The 12,679-nt window shown below is 38.8% G+C and overlaps 1 protein-coding gene across 12 annotated transcripts in view; it reads right to left on the bottom strand.

Moving 5' to 3' along the window:
• APAF1 (apoptotic peptidase activating factor 1) overlaps window positions 1–12,679 on the bottom strand; it is a 92,394-nt gene that overhangs the window by 32,720 nt on the left and 46,995 nt on the right. For 11 of the 12 annotated variants that reach the window (XM_049694281.1, XM_049694284.1, XM_049694283.1 and 8 more), the window contains 3 exons: window positions 6,586–6,747; window positions 2,848–2,976; window positions 127–252 (listed from right to left, as the gene is read on the bottom strand). In XM_049694281.1, coding sequence (XP_049550238.1) covers window positions 127–252; window positions 2,848–2,976; window positions 6,586–6,747 — 417 coding nt within the window. Of the gene's footprint in view, window positions 1–126; window positions 253–2,847; window positions 2,977–6,040; window positions 6,167–6,585; window positions 6,748–12,679 lie in introns of those variants that run through there. The other variant, XR_007470096.1, reaches the window with a different exon arrangement.

Here is a 12,679-nt window from a genome sequence, read left to right as displayed (position 1 = left end):
CAAGGATAAATATGAAACCAGCAGTTTCCTGTTTTACTTCCCTCAATACTTCCCATCAATTTCTTAACTAGGAGATTTAGCTTACCATCATTAAATGTCTAAAATGAAAATCTCAATATATCTCACCCTGATTGTCTGGTCATCAGAAGACGTCAAAAATGATGATCCATCAGGAGAAAACATCACACAATGGACCCAACTTAAATGTCCTCTACAATCAGCTACTTTTAAACATGAGTCCATATTCCACAACTACAGAATAAACACAACAAATAGGAAATCACATTCATAAGCATTTTGAATATATCAAGAATATTAAAAATAGCAAGAATGATCCAGCAATTCCACTTCCATGAATATAGCCCAAAAATACACTCACAAAAATACAAAATAACTTGTGTGGATTATTCACTGCATTGTTATTTTTAACAGCAAAAAACTGGAAACAACTCAAATGACCATCAATAGGGAACTAACTGAATAAACTGCATTAATCACAAAATGGGATAATATGCAATCTTAAGAAAGTAATGAGAAAAACACCCTGATAACGACTAGTCTCTGGGATATGTTGTTTACACCAAAAAAGCAAAGAATGGTATATACATTTCTGCAGAAGGGTATATATGTATGTTTCTCTCTCTCTCTCTCTCTCTCTCTCTCTGTGTATATATATATATATATATGCAAGCTATACTAAATGAGATAAAAAATGTGACTCTAGAGATGTGATATATATATAGATGGATATATAAGGCTATATATTATACATATAGATATCTGTTTATACATGCAAAAAGAAACATTAGGATGTTAAGACAAAAACGGTTACCTTCAGAAGGTAGGGAGGGAGAGTGGCAGGGAAGGGATAGGGATGAAAGTCAGACTTCCCTGAATAAAATTTATTATAAAGCTTTGATTTGGAGTCATACAAATATTTTATCCATTTTTTAAAAATCAATCTAAAAAAATAATAGGATGAACATAAGTGGTTTCCATATTTTACTTTCCACTGTCATCTAATCCTCATTTCAAATGACTGCAAAACCCTAAAACAAATGAATGTGCTAACTGTACATGTATATACTTCTCCTGTTATTCATGCTTATTACAAATTGTCAATGTCTATCACTAGCCTGGCTGTATTTTGTCCTGAGTTCTGCTGCAAATTACTCAAATATATTCCAGTCTAATGAAGTACCATATGTGCCTGAGTTCCTCTCATTACATTCTGAATTACAGACCTACGTTATGATTTCAGAACTAGCATGGACAAAACAAGTACTTCATCACATGCCCAGTAGTTTTCAATCAGTGAGTTCTATGGTTACCAATTTGTTATGTGAAATTTTCTCTGCCTTATCTCTGGAGTCCAATCTGGGACATACAGAGCTAAAGGCCGGAATGAAATTGGTTCCACAACTGAAAAATCTCCCTTGAAAATCCTTCTTTCTCTTCCCTTCTTGCTCTCTCTCATTTCTTTGTCACTCACAGGCTCCAAAACTAAGTCCCTATATTTCAAGAAGAAAGACAATGTTTCCAGGAGATTTTTAAGAATATCAAGGGGTAAGGATTTTAGAAGTGACAGGAAAGGCCACAAGAAGGGCTGCTCCTCCACTCCTCCTAAAATCCAGACAAAACCCAGGAAGGGGAAATTTCCAAGCATGCCTACCTTGAGGATCTACGGGTAAGGTGTGAGATCTCCTAGTAGCTCTGAATCTTTCGATTCAAGGCCTCTGCTGAAGAGAACACTGCCCACAGCACCTACTCTCTCCCATTGTTGCAAACAGGACTGGAGCTCGTTCACACTCATTGCCTCTGCTTCCAATGGGAAGATTCTCACAGGGAAGTTATTCAGTGTTAGTTGCACTGCTGTACTCAGAATTAGGAGGAGCTTACAGAGCTTATCCACTCACTCTCATCTTGCTTGTATCTCCATGCTGAAGGGCTATATAGCTCAGCCACTCTCCAGCCATACCTTCATGTATAGGGCAAGGTTGGTGAACTCACTAAAAAATCACTGAAACAGGCTCAGAACACTGAAGAAGTGCTTGCCATAGTCAAGCTTCCTTTGAAGGTAGCCTGTGAACCAAATGAATTTCCCTATTTTCCAAATAAAGGCCCAAACCCATCTTCTTGCACTGTAATCACAAGGGGCTTCAAATTACTTGGTGGTAAGATAAACTCAAGGAATGAGTAGTAACAAAGCTTGGAAAAACTAATCCATCTATGGAGAAAAAATATCAGGGAATTCATTGCTTTTGAAAAAATTAATACAGCAACTCACTGGGTAGAATTCTTCTAGGTGTAGACACTGAGTATAAAATCCATCAGGTTAAGGGCAAAATTATAAATATAAACAAGAAAGCATTTTATTCATTAGTGCTTAGCAATGAAAATTCTAGGTTAACCAATTCTAATTTTAACTTCCATCTTACCTTTCTCAATGATCTAAGGAATGTGAACTGGACTCATTTCTCATCGTTTCTTTTACAGAAGAGTCTGTGCCCATATTTAAGAGATGCCATGTTTCTGCCTAGGAAACCAATGGTCATGCCATTGTTTCCCCAGACCTTGGCACATACTGACTGTTCGATAAATGCCTGGTGAATGATGCTGTCTGTCATTCTCTGTTTACTGTCAAACCAATTCTTCAATCACTGCTAAAGTATTAAAGCTGTTAATGCGGCTTAATATCCTAAAGCTAAAGGTCATTATGCTATGAAGAAAACACTCTATAATTTCTCAAGCAAACATCCTCAGCAGTTAATGGTTTAAGCAACCCATTCTTTGTCATCCTTGTACCTCTGAAGACCCAGACTTCACAGAGTAAATTCAACTACTCACCTCCACGCAGTACTGGGGCAAAGCCACCACTGCCAGATGGTTATGGGGGGAGAAGTCACAGTACTGGACAGTGCTCTGATGGCCTGTGTGGATTTCTGCCAACAGGCCACTGGTGTGAATGTCAAACAGCTGTCAACATAAAATAGAGAGATATCTATAAAAGTAAATATGTTAAAAGATAAGCTATACCCAAAGTGAATCTAAATTTATTTCTAAAAGAATACCCTCCCATTTCAAACATAGAGTATAAGTCCTAAAAAAAATACTACAATTACTGATAATTGGCAAAATTATTAACTCATTAAAAATATATAAATTAATATACATATACTTTTTAAATACTGCTCATCCTGAAACATGTTTCCTATAAAGGAAAACTTATCACAGATGATCATGCTAGCCTAGGGAGAAATAAAACCTTTGTAAATACATGAATGGACTAGCCAAATTAATATACAGAACAGTTCTCCCTAATGCTCGTTTATTCAAAAGAGAAAATGCCTACTCATAAATGAAGATGATCAAAATAATATAGGGCAGAATGAAATTAGTTCAATCATTTCTATTTCTCTTCAGAGCCTAAATTACTCCATTATCAATCATTTTCCCATTTTTGAACCAAAAAAAGCTATTTTTGAGTAATTCAAACTTCATTTCAATTTTTGAAAGATGTTTACATGATGAATATACTCTTCCAAAGTTTTTGCCAAATGATAAAAACGTTTATACCAATATACAGTATAACGATTTAAGGCCAAGCCATAGTCTTCAGGAAGGAAAAAAAAAAGTTTCCAGTGGAAGCCATGAAAATGTTTTGTGAATGCATAGCCCTGTGAGCACACATAGACGGTAAGCAGCATGGCATCAGGGGCCAACGATAAATGAAAGGAAATCATACTTAAAATGCTTCCCAGGACAAGTTGTTCTTAAAAATTAGTGGCTGACAGTCATAGAGGAAACTTGGCAAGTACAGAATAGGCAGCTGTCCCAATTATTGGGTAGCAAAAAGACCTAATAATAGGAGTGGGCTAATAACACAAGAGAATTGGAAAGAAATAGAGGAAAAGAATAAAGAGACCAAAGAGTAAGAACTGGAATCTATATGTAGTTAAGGGTAATCTTAGGGTAGCTTCATTTTAACATGGTAAAATAAAGAGTTGGCCTATAGATTTTTAAAACAGGAAAGCATTTCACACAATATAAAATTATTTTCCTCTCTCACTGGACAGATAATTTTAAACATTCAAATTTTGCTCAACACCATTAGTCATTAGGGGAATGCAAACCAAACCATAATGAGATGTCACTTTACACCTAATATGACAGTTATAATTTTTAATAATGGAAAAAAGCAAGTGTTGGCAGGATGTAAAGAAATTGGAATCCTTGTACACTACTAGTGGGAACAGAAAATGGTATAGCCACTATGGAAAGGTCTGGTGGTTCCTCAAAAAGCCCAGTATAAAATTACCATACGACCCAGAAATTCTACTCCTAGGTATATACACAGAAGAACTGAAAGCAGGGACTCAAACAGATACTTGTACACTAGTTCTTGTGGCATTATTCACAACAGCCAAAAGGTGAAAACAACCCAACAACAGATGAATGGATAAACAAAATACAGTATATCCATATAAGATTATTACTCAGCCATAAAAAGAAATGAAGTTCTAACACATGCTACAACATGAATGAACCTTGAAAATGTTATGGTAAACGAAATGAGCCATACCCAAAAGGATCAATATTGTACGACTCCACTTATATGAAATATCTAGAAAAGGCAAATTCACAGTTTAGATTAGAGGTACCAGGGGCTGAAGAGAGAGAATAGGGAGTTACTGCTTATTGGTTACAGTGTTTCTGTTTGGGACAATGAAAATATTTTGTAAAAGTAGTGATATCTGCACAAGACTGTGAATGTAATTAATGCCACTGAATTGTGTATTTTAAAATGGTTAAAATGGCAAATTTTACAAATCTTCACATCTTGTAAATGTAGTGGTTCCTTTCTGTTCTTACAGACTTTAACATACTTAAAGACAAAAGGAGATATTTTTCTTTGGTTTCCTGCTAAAGGGATAAAAACCTATAAGCAACCAAGATCCAAGGGTCATAACTACTAGATCAATAATAATAATATAAATGGCCCCTCAGTTTTTATACAACTATATGTATATATATTTTTTTTCGATTTATTTTATTAATTTATTTATCTTTGGCTGCACTGGGTCTTGGTTGCTGTGCGCAGGCTTTCTCTAGTTGCGGTGCGCAGGCTTCTCATTGTGATGGCTTCTCTTGTTACAGAGCATGGGCTCTAGGTGCGCAGGCTTCAGTAGTTGTGGCGCACAGGCTTCAGTAGTTGTGGCGAACAGGCTTCAGCAGTTGTGGATCGTGGGCTCTAGAGTGCAGGCTCAGTCGTTGTGGCGCACGAGCTTAGTTGCTCCGCAGCATGTGGGATCTTCCTGGACCAGGGCTCAAACCCGTGTCCCCTGCATTGGCAGGTGGATTCTTAACCACTGTGCCACCAGGGAAGGCCCCAACTATATGTATATTTCAACTGTGTTCTTTAAAACTGTAATCTCTTGGGTGGGGGAAATAGGGAGAGGTTGATAAAAGGATACAAACTTTTAGTTATAAGATAAATAAGGTCTGAGGATCTAATGTATAAAATGGTGACTATAGTTGATAACATTGCATAGTATAAGAGAGTAGAACTTAAATGTTTTCAACAAAAAAAAAGAAAGAAAAAGAAAAAAAGGCAAACACATGAGCTGACATGTGTTAATTGGTTTGATGGGAGGAATCTCTTCACAGTATATGTTTATCAAATCATCACATTATACACTTTAAATATTTTATAATATGTCGATTATACCTCAATAAAGCTTAAAATAAAACAATAAACTTGTAATATCTCTTATTTAAGTCTTTAAAATTACCATCAGAATGGAATGGCACTGTGCCCTAAATTAGAAGACCCGGCTCTCCAAATCACTGTGTAACTTTGGATACATTATTTGGCTGCTCTGAACCTCAGCTGCCTCATTATTATCATAGGGCTATTGCAATCTGCTGTGCCCTTTGTATATTTATATCAAAAGAAATTATACGTAAGAGCACTCTGAATACTACAAATGTAAACTATCACTTGAATTGAATAAAGAAGAAACATTTCTTTGCCATTTACCTTTCTTTGCATATCTTCCTCATTTACTTCATAGAAATTTCACAAACTTCTTCAGTTGTTGATAAGTATTTCTCTCAGTCACCAAATCATAAAATTTTACAGCTAAGAAATAACTTCGAAAATCACCTAAACCAATGTATTTCAAATGGGGGAAAGGGGGGAGAGTAATGCAGAAAGCATTCCATCCATATTTTAGATAAATTTGAGAAACACTGGTTAAACAACATAAATTGTTTCTTTACTGTAGGACTCCAGAGTCCTTAAATATGTTTGTACACACTGAAGTACCTCTAATAGCGGAAAGTAATACATAATATTTCCCAAACCCGTGACCATGGAGACCCTTCCTCACAAGGCCTATGGACATTCCCTGAAGCATAGTTCTGAGAACTATGGGAGGTTAGAGCATCTGCCCAAACTCGTTCAGCTATACTTTATATCAATAAACAGTATAAAATGCAAAAATCAATTAGATGTTTCAATTTTCTTTAAATTAGACTAAATTTGGCTTTTTAATTTTGGCTTTTTAAAATACTGGTACTTACAAAGACTTTATTTTTTGCTGCCACCATTATCCTAGCACCATCAGCAGACCATGAACAGCATTTCACTATCACTTCCATATCCTCATGAGGCTCCTCTGAATTTAGGAAGAACTGCTTCACATTAATGCTCTTCCTCTCGTTTGCTGATTTCACATCCCAAAGCTTCAAATTACAAAAATAAAAAAACGTTTAAGTTTGTTTTGATCTCAAATCACACCTCTAGAATTCCACCTGGCCTGAATGTCACACAAATTATTCAGTTCATCTAATGACTTATTTTTAATTATGCATAACTTTTCATAAGGCTTTTAAATTAAGTATTCCAGTTTCATTCAGCACCTTCCTAAAAAGAAAAATCTTCAGAGCACTGCCCAAAATGCAGGATGTAAAACTACACAAAATGTTAAAAGAGCCTTGCATGGTGTGGAGGAGGCTAAAGATCAGGTGTTGACAGCAAGAATGAGCGTGGAAGAAAGAAGAGACTCACGACTTGCCACGGCTGCCCTCTGCTGGGCCAGGCATGAGGTTTGCTTCACATGCACAGCACAGACACTACACACAGGACCCAGCCCAAGCTGAGTTATAACCTAGCAGAGCATCAGAGACATAAGGAAGTCCCTGAAAATAGAAAACAAAAATATGCTGAAAGGAAGCAAGCCACCCTGTGTGCTTGGTGGGGTCAGACAGGGCTCTAAAACAACTGGATCCTGAGGAATGGGATACGAAAGACCAAACCTCACTCGCTAACAGAGCCACCTGAGCAGCCCAAATGACAAAGGCCTTCAAGAAGATCCATCTTCACTCCCCTGGGCCTTGAGCAGTGTCCCAGTTCCACAGAATGATAATGGCTGCCATACACAGACCAGGGTTGGCCAAGGAAAGGGATTTAAAAACAAAAAAAGCTGCTTCTCAGGCTCTAACTCAGCTTCCAAAGCACAGCTCCCAGGGTAAAACCCGATTTGACTGGCCAGGCACACGTTTACATCTCTCGAGTTTAAAGATTACGTACACTAGAAATACAGCCAAAACCAAAACCTTTCCCCTTGCAATAACTATAGGTAAACTGGATGAACCAAAAGAGACATCCAAAGTAGTTAGCCCTCCTTGACACTGAAGAGAGAAAACCTGAACATCAGTGCCAGAAGCTTCAGTCACATCAGTCAGATTATATGAGAAATCGCACTCCGTTTCCCTCTTAATACGAAAAACAAAGCAATCATTGCCTGGATTTAAGAAAGAAAAAGAAAACTAACACAACCCAATTTCACTACATCTATCTAAACTACATCTTCTGCATGTGGACCTGACCTTAGCCACTATCCAAGGAGTGATGAAATTCCACATACTGAGGGACCAAGTAAATACCAGCATTTCATTTTGAGCAAGTCACTGCACTGTATCCAAGGCCCATGTGAACCCTGGTCCTTGTGTGGTTCAAATGGCAATTTTTAAATAAAACTCACATTTTGAAACAGTTGATCATCAAGGCCTGAAAAACACATGCTTACCAACATGATATGCTATAAAACACTTAGAAGATTACAGAGCCATTTGGGACAGGAAATAATTTTATGGTTCTTCATCCTCTCGGAAAATAAAAGCTTTACAAGACTTTGACCTTGAAATGCTCTTATCCAGAATCATTTTGCAAGACCTCTGCTTAGTAAACGTCACTGTATCAGTGCGAACCAGCCAACGATACTGGCTTAACAGTAAAAGCTGCCACAAACACGGCAGTTCTTACCAAGAGTGCAGCAATGTCTGTCCCCTGCTGTTAGTGCTCTACAATCACATTCTGATACCCATACCTGAAATCAAAATCCTGTCCCTGAAGACTTTTAAATTGTTTTTCTTTTGAGTTTTGAGAAGTCTTAATTCAATTTGAAGGGACACAGCAAAGGTTTATCATCTTGAACACATTTATTAACCACGATGCTAGTCACTTCGAGATTATGTAAGTGAATCAGATATAGACACTACTCTCAAGGAGTTTATAGGCCAGTAAAGGAGGTAAGACAAACATTTAAATGACTCTAACACAAGATATGCCAGATGTGTCATTTGAGAGGAAAAGATACAGCACAGTGGGAATGCTTTACCAGAGCCATGGGCTTGAGGAAACACTTTTTGCAGAGGGGGCCACCTCACTCTCCTCCCAGAAGATCAGCCTACTTTATACCAACTTAAGATGGACTTAAGATGGATTTCAATACCAAAAAATACCAGAGAGTCTAGGCTAAGGGGTCACCATAAGCTAAAGAACAAAATGGAAAAGCACAGACAATGAAAAGCGAGAACAAGTGCAGTCTGGGTGCAGCAGCAGGAGCCTGCACACTCCCCCACAGAGCCACTGCCTGCTCTGAGCCCCCTCCACATACTTTTACCATTTTCATGGTTTGCCTATTCACTTACCTTTCTCCCCAGCTAGACCCTGAACAACTTCAAGCCAGGAACTATACTTTTTTTAAGTATTTAAAAACCAAATGCCTAGGGCTTCCCTGGTGGCACAGTGGTTGAGAGTCCGCCTGCCGATGCAGGGGACACGGGTTCATGCCCCAGTCTGGGAAGATCCCACATGCCGCGGAGCGGCTGGGCCCGTGAGCAACGGCCGCTGGGCCTGCGCGTCCGGAGTCTGTGCTCCGCAACGGGAGAGGCCACAACAGTGAGAGGTCCGTGTACCGCAAAAAAAAAAAAAAAAAAACAACCAGATGCCTAGTACAGAATCTGGCACATAGTAAGTACTCAATAAATGATCAATAAATACATTTTAAGTGAAAAGACAAATTATTCCCATGTTTCAAGCACAGGTGAGTAGAGACAATAGCGTTACTGAAAGAAACAGGGTTCTGAAGATAGAACACATACATTCATCTCCACACCCTCCCAAAACCCACGTAAAACAACAGTAAAGAGAATTTTTCTCTCTAGGTATAATTCACAAAGTAAAGGAGAATGGAGGAAGATATTAGAGCGACAAAACTATAAAGGCTAGAAAGAAAAAAGACAAGTGATAAGGGGACTCCTTAAAATTGAATCCTGAGCTCACAGTGGAGAAAGCCAAGAAGTAGCCCAATTCACACCAGAGAACCCCCAAAAGGCTCAGGAAGTGTTGGGCCTAGCACCTTCCAGTAAAGATGGAGCTAACACAGGCGGAATCATCGAAAGTCCCTTGAAATCCCTTCCCCTACTCTGCCATCCAGACTGCCCTACTCTCGCTGAAGAAAAGAGGGTTAATCTACACCCAACACAGTTGAGAGCAGGGTCACCATTCTGAAAATAGGGAATTTATGAGAAAGTCTATATTCCAAGTGTTGAGATCTCTGCCTAGATATCTTCGTAGAACTTGCCAGCCAGACTTATACCCTACAGGAAGGGGACTGAAGATTTTTCTCTGAATACCCTACCAGATCAAGACAAAAGATTTAAAGAGTCTGACATTAGGAGTTCACCATCAAAAAATGACAGCCAGATAACACTACAGGGAAACCCACTATAAATAAGTTCACAATTTCCTATCAGTTTTTTGGTGCTGCACTCTTTAAATGTGTTTGTTTGTTTGTCTGTTTCTTATTATTTATTTTTGGCTGTGTTGGGTCTTCATTGTTGTGCACAGTCTTTCTCTAGTTGCAGCGAGCGGGGGCTACTCTTCATTGTGGTACACGGGCTTCTCATTGTGGTGGCTGCCCTTTGTTGCAGAGCACCACCAGCTCTAAGGCATGTGGGCTTCAGTAGCTGTGGTACACAGGCTCAGTAGTTGTGGCTCATGGGCTCTAGAGCGCAAGCTCAGTAGTTATGGCACACACGCTTAGTTGCTCTGCGGCATGTGGAATCTTCCCGGACCAGGGCTCGAACCCGTGTCGCCTGCACTGGCAGGAGGATTCTTAACCACTGCGCCACCAGGGAAGTCCCAGTGCTGCACTCTTTAAGCATGAGCACATATCCAAGGATCAGGCAAGTAAGATATAGCTCTCAAGTGCAGACAGAAACCAAAACCAACAAACAGAAAAAATAGCAACTATAAAAGAATATGAAAACTTAAAAAAAAACTATTACTAATACCCACAAAAAGATAAAAGATATTGTACCCATGAAAAAAGAATAATATTAAAAAGGAAACTGATCATAAGAATGGGTACACTTAAAAATATGATAGCAGAAATTAAAAACACAATAGAAGGAGTGAAAAATAAAGCTAAATAAATCTTCCAAAAAGTAGGACAAATGGATGAAGAAAAGAGAAAAATAAGAAAACATCCCTAATAGACATTCTAGAAAGAGAAACTAGAGAAGAATAAGTCAAATAATTAAAGGAAACCTCCAGAACTGAAGGACATGAATTTCCAAATTGAAAGAGGCTATCGAGTGCCAAGCACAATAAATGAAGACAAACCCACACCAAGGCACATTATCATTAATTTTTTAAAATACTGGGAATAAAAAAAGATCTTAAAAGTTTCAAGACAGGAAAATAGATCACATACGAATCAGAATGGCATCAAACATCTCAAGAGAAACTTTGGAAGCTAGAAGACAAGAGAGCAAGGAATGTCTCCAAAATTCTAAGGAAAAATTACTTTCTTCTGTATGCAGTCAAAAATATAAATTAATGGGTTTCCTTGGTGGCGCAGTGGTTGAGAATCCGCCTGCTGATGCAGGGGACACGGGTTCGTGCCCTGGTCCAGGAAGATCTCACATGCCGCGGAGCGGCTGGGCCCATGAGCCATGGCCGCTGAGCCTGCGCACCCGGAGCCTGTGCTCCGCAATGGGAGAGGCCACAACAGTGAGAGGCCCACGTACCGCAAAAAAAAAAAAAATATATATATATATATATATATATATAAATTAAGTATGAAGCTAGAAGAAAGACACTTTTAGACAGACAAGTTCTCAAAAATTTACCTCCCAGAGATTCTTTCTTAGAAAGCTAGAGATTTTCCACCAAGCGGAGAGGGTAAACCAAGAAATTCAGGAAACAAGGGTTTCAACTCAAGAAAAAAGCAAAAGGAACTCCCAGGATGGCAGCTGAACACTGGGAATAGTACCACCAATCATAATGGAGCAAGGTAGAACCCTCTAAGAAAGTTATTTCTAAGAAGAGAAAATGTCAAATCAAATACCTGATACATTTAAATTATTTAAGAAAGAACTTAGGCAAGGGATAGTTTGAAGGTGAATTAGTGGTATGCACATTTAAAAAATAATAGGGGGACTTCCCTGGTGGTCCAGTGGGAAGATTCCACGCTCCCAATGTAGGGGGCCTGAGTTCAATCCCTGGTTGGGGAACTAGATCCCGCATGCCTGTCGCAATTAAGAGTTCGCATGCACAACAAATAAGTCCGTGTGCTGCAACTAAGACCTGGCTCAGCCAAAATAAATAAATTTAAATAAATAAATGTCAACCTTTGGGCTTCCTTGGTGGTGCAGTGGTTAAGAATCCGCCTGCCAATGCAGGGGACACGGGTTCGAGCCCTGGTCCGGGAAGATCTCACATGCCACGGAGCAACTAAGCCCATGAGCCACAACTCCTGAGCCTGTGCTCTAGAGCCCGCAAGCCACAACTACTGAAGCCCGCACCCAGAGCCCGTGCTCACAACAAGAGAAGCCACTGCGGTGAGAAGTCGGCGCTTCACAACAAAGAGTAGCCCCTGCTGGCCGCAACTAGAGAAAGCCTGTGCGCAGCAATGAAGACCCAATGCAGCCAAAAATAAATAAATAATAAATAAATTTTAAAAATTAAAAAATAAATGTCAACCTTTAAAAAAAAATAAACAAATGAAAAAAACAAAGCTTCACTGTTAAATATACAACATCTTTAATCCCAAAGAAAACAAAGTCTTGTACAGGAAAGGGGGAAAAAATCAACATATACTACATGGCCCAACTGTGATCAGTCACAATGATGTAAAAATCCTAAACATTGATCTAATCAAAATCCTGAAACATATAGGAAGTTTGGGGAAGAAAAAATGAAGAGTTCAGTTTAGAGCACAGTAAGTTTGAGGTCCGGCATATTATCTAAGTGACAGCAGTGAGCATGCAGTTAAAGATGCAGGACACAGCACATAAGAGAAATGAGGGATGGAGAGAACACATC

The sequence above is a fragment of the Orcinus orca genome, chromosome 11, assembly GCF_937001465.1.
Source record: "Orcinus orca chromosome 11, mOrcOrc1.1, whole genome shotgun sequence".
Classification (NCBI taxonomy): domain Eukaryota; kingdom Metazoa; phylum Chordata; class Mammalia; order Artiodactyla; family Delphinidae; genus Orcinus; species Orcinus orca.
The sequence above is the reverse complement of the archived record's forward strand: the minus strand, read 5'-3'. Positions and strand labels throughout refer to the sequence as shown.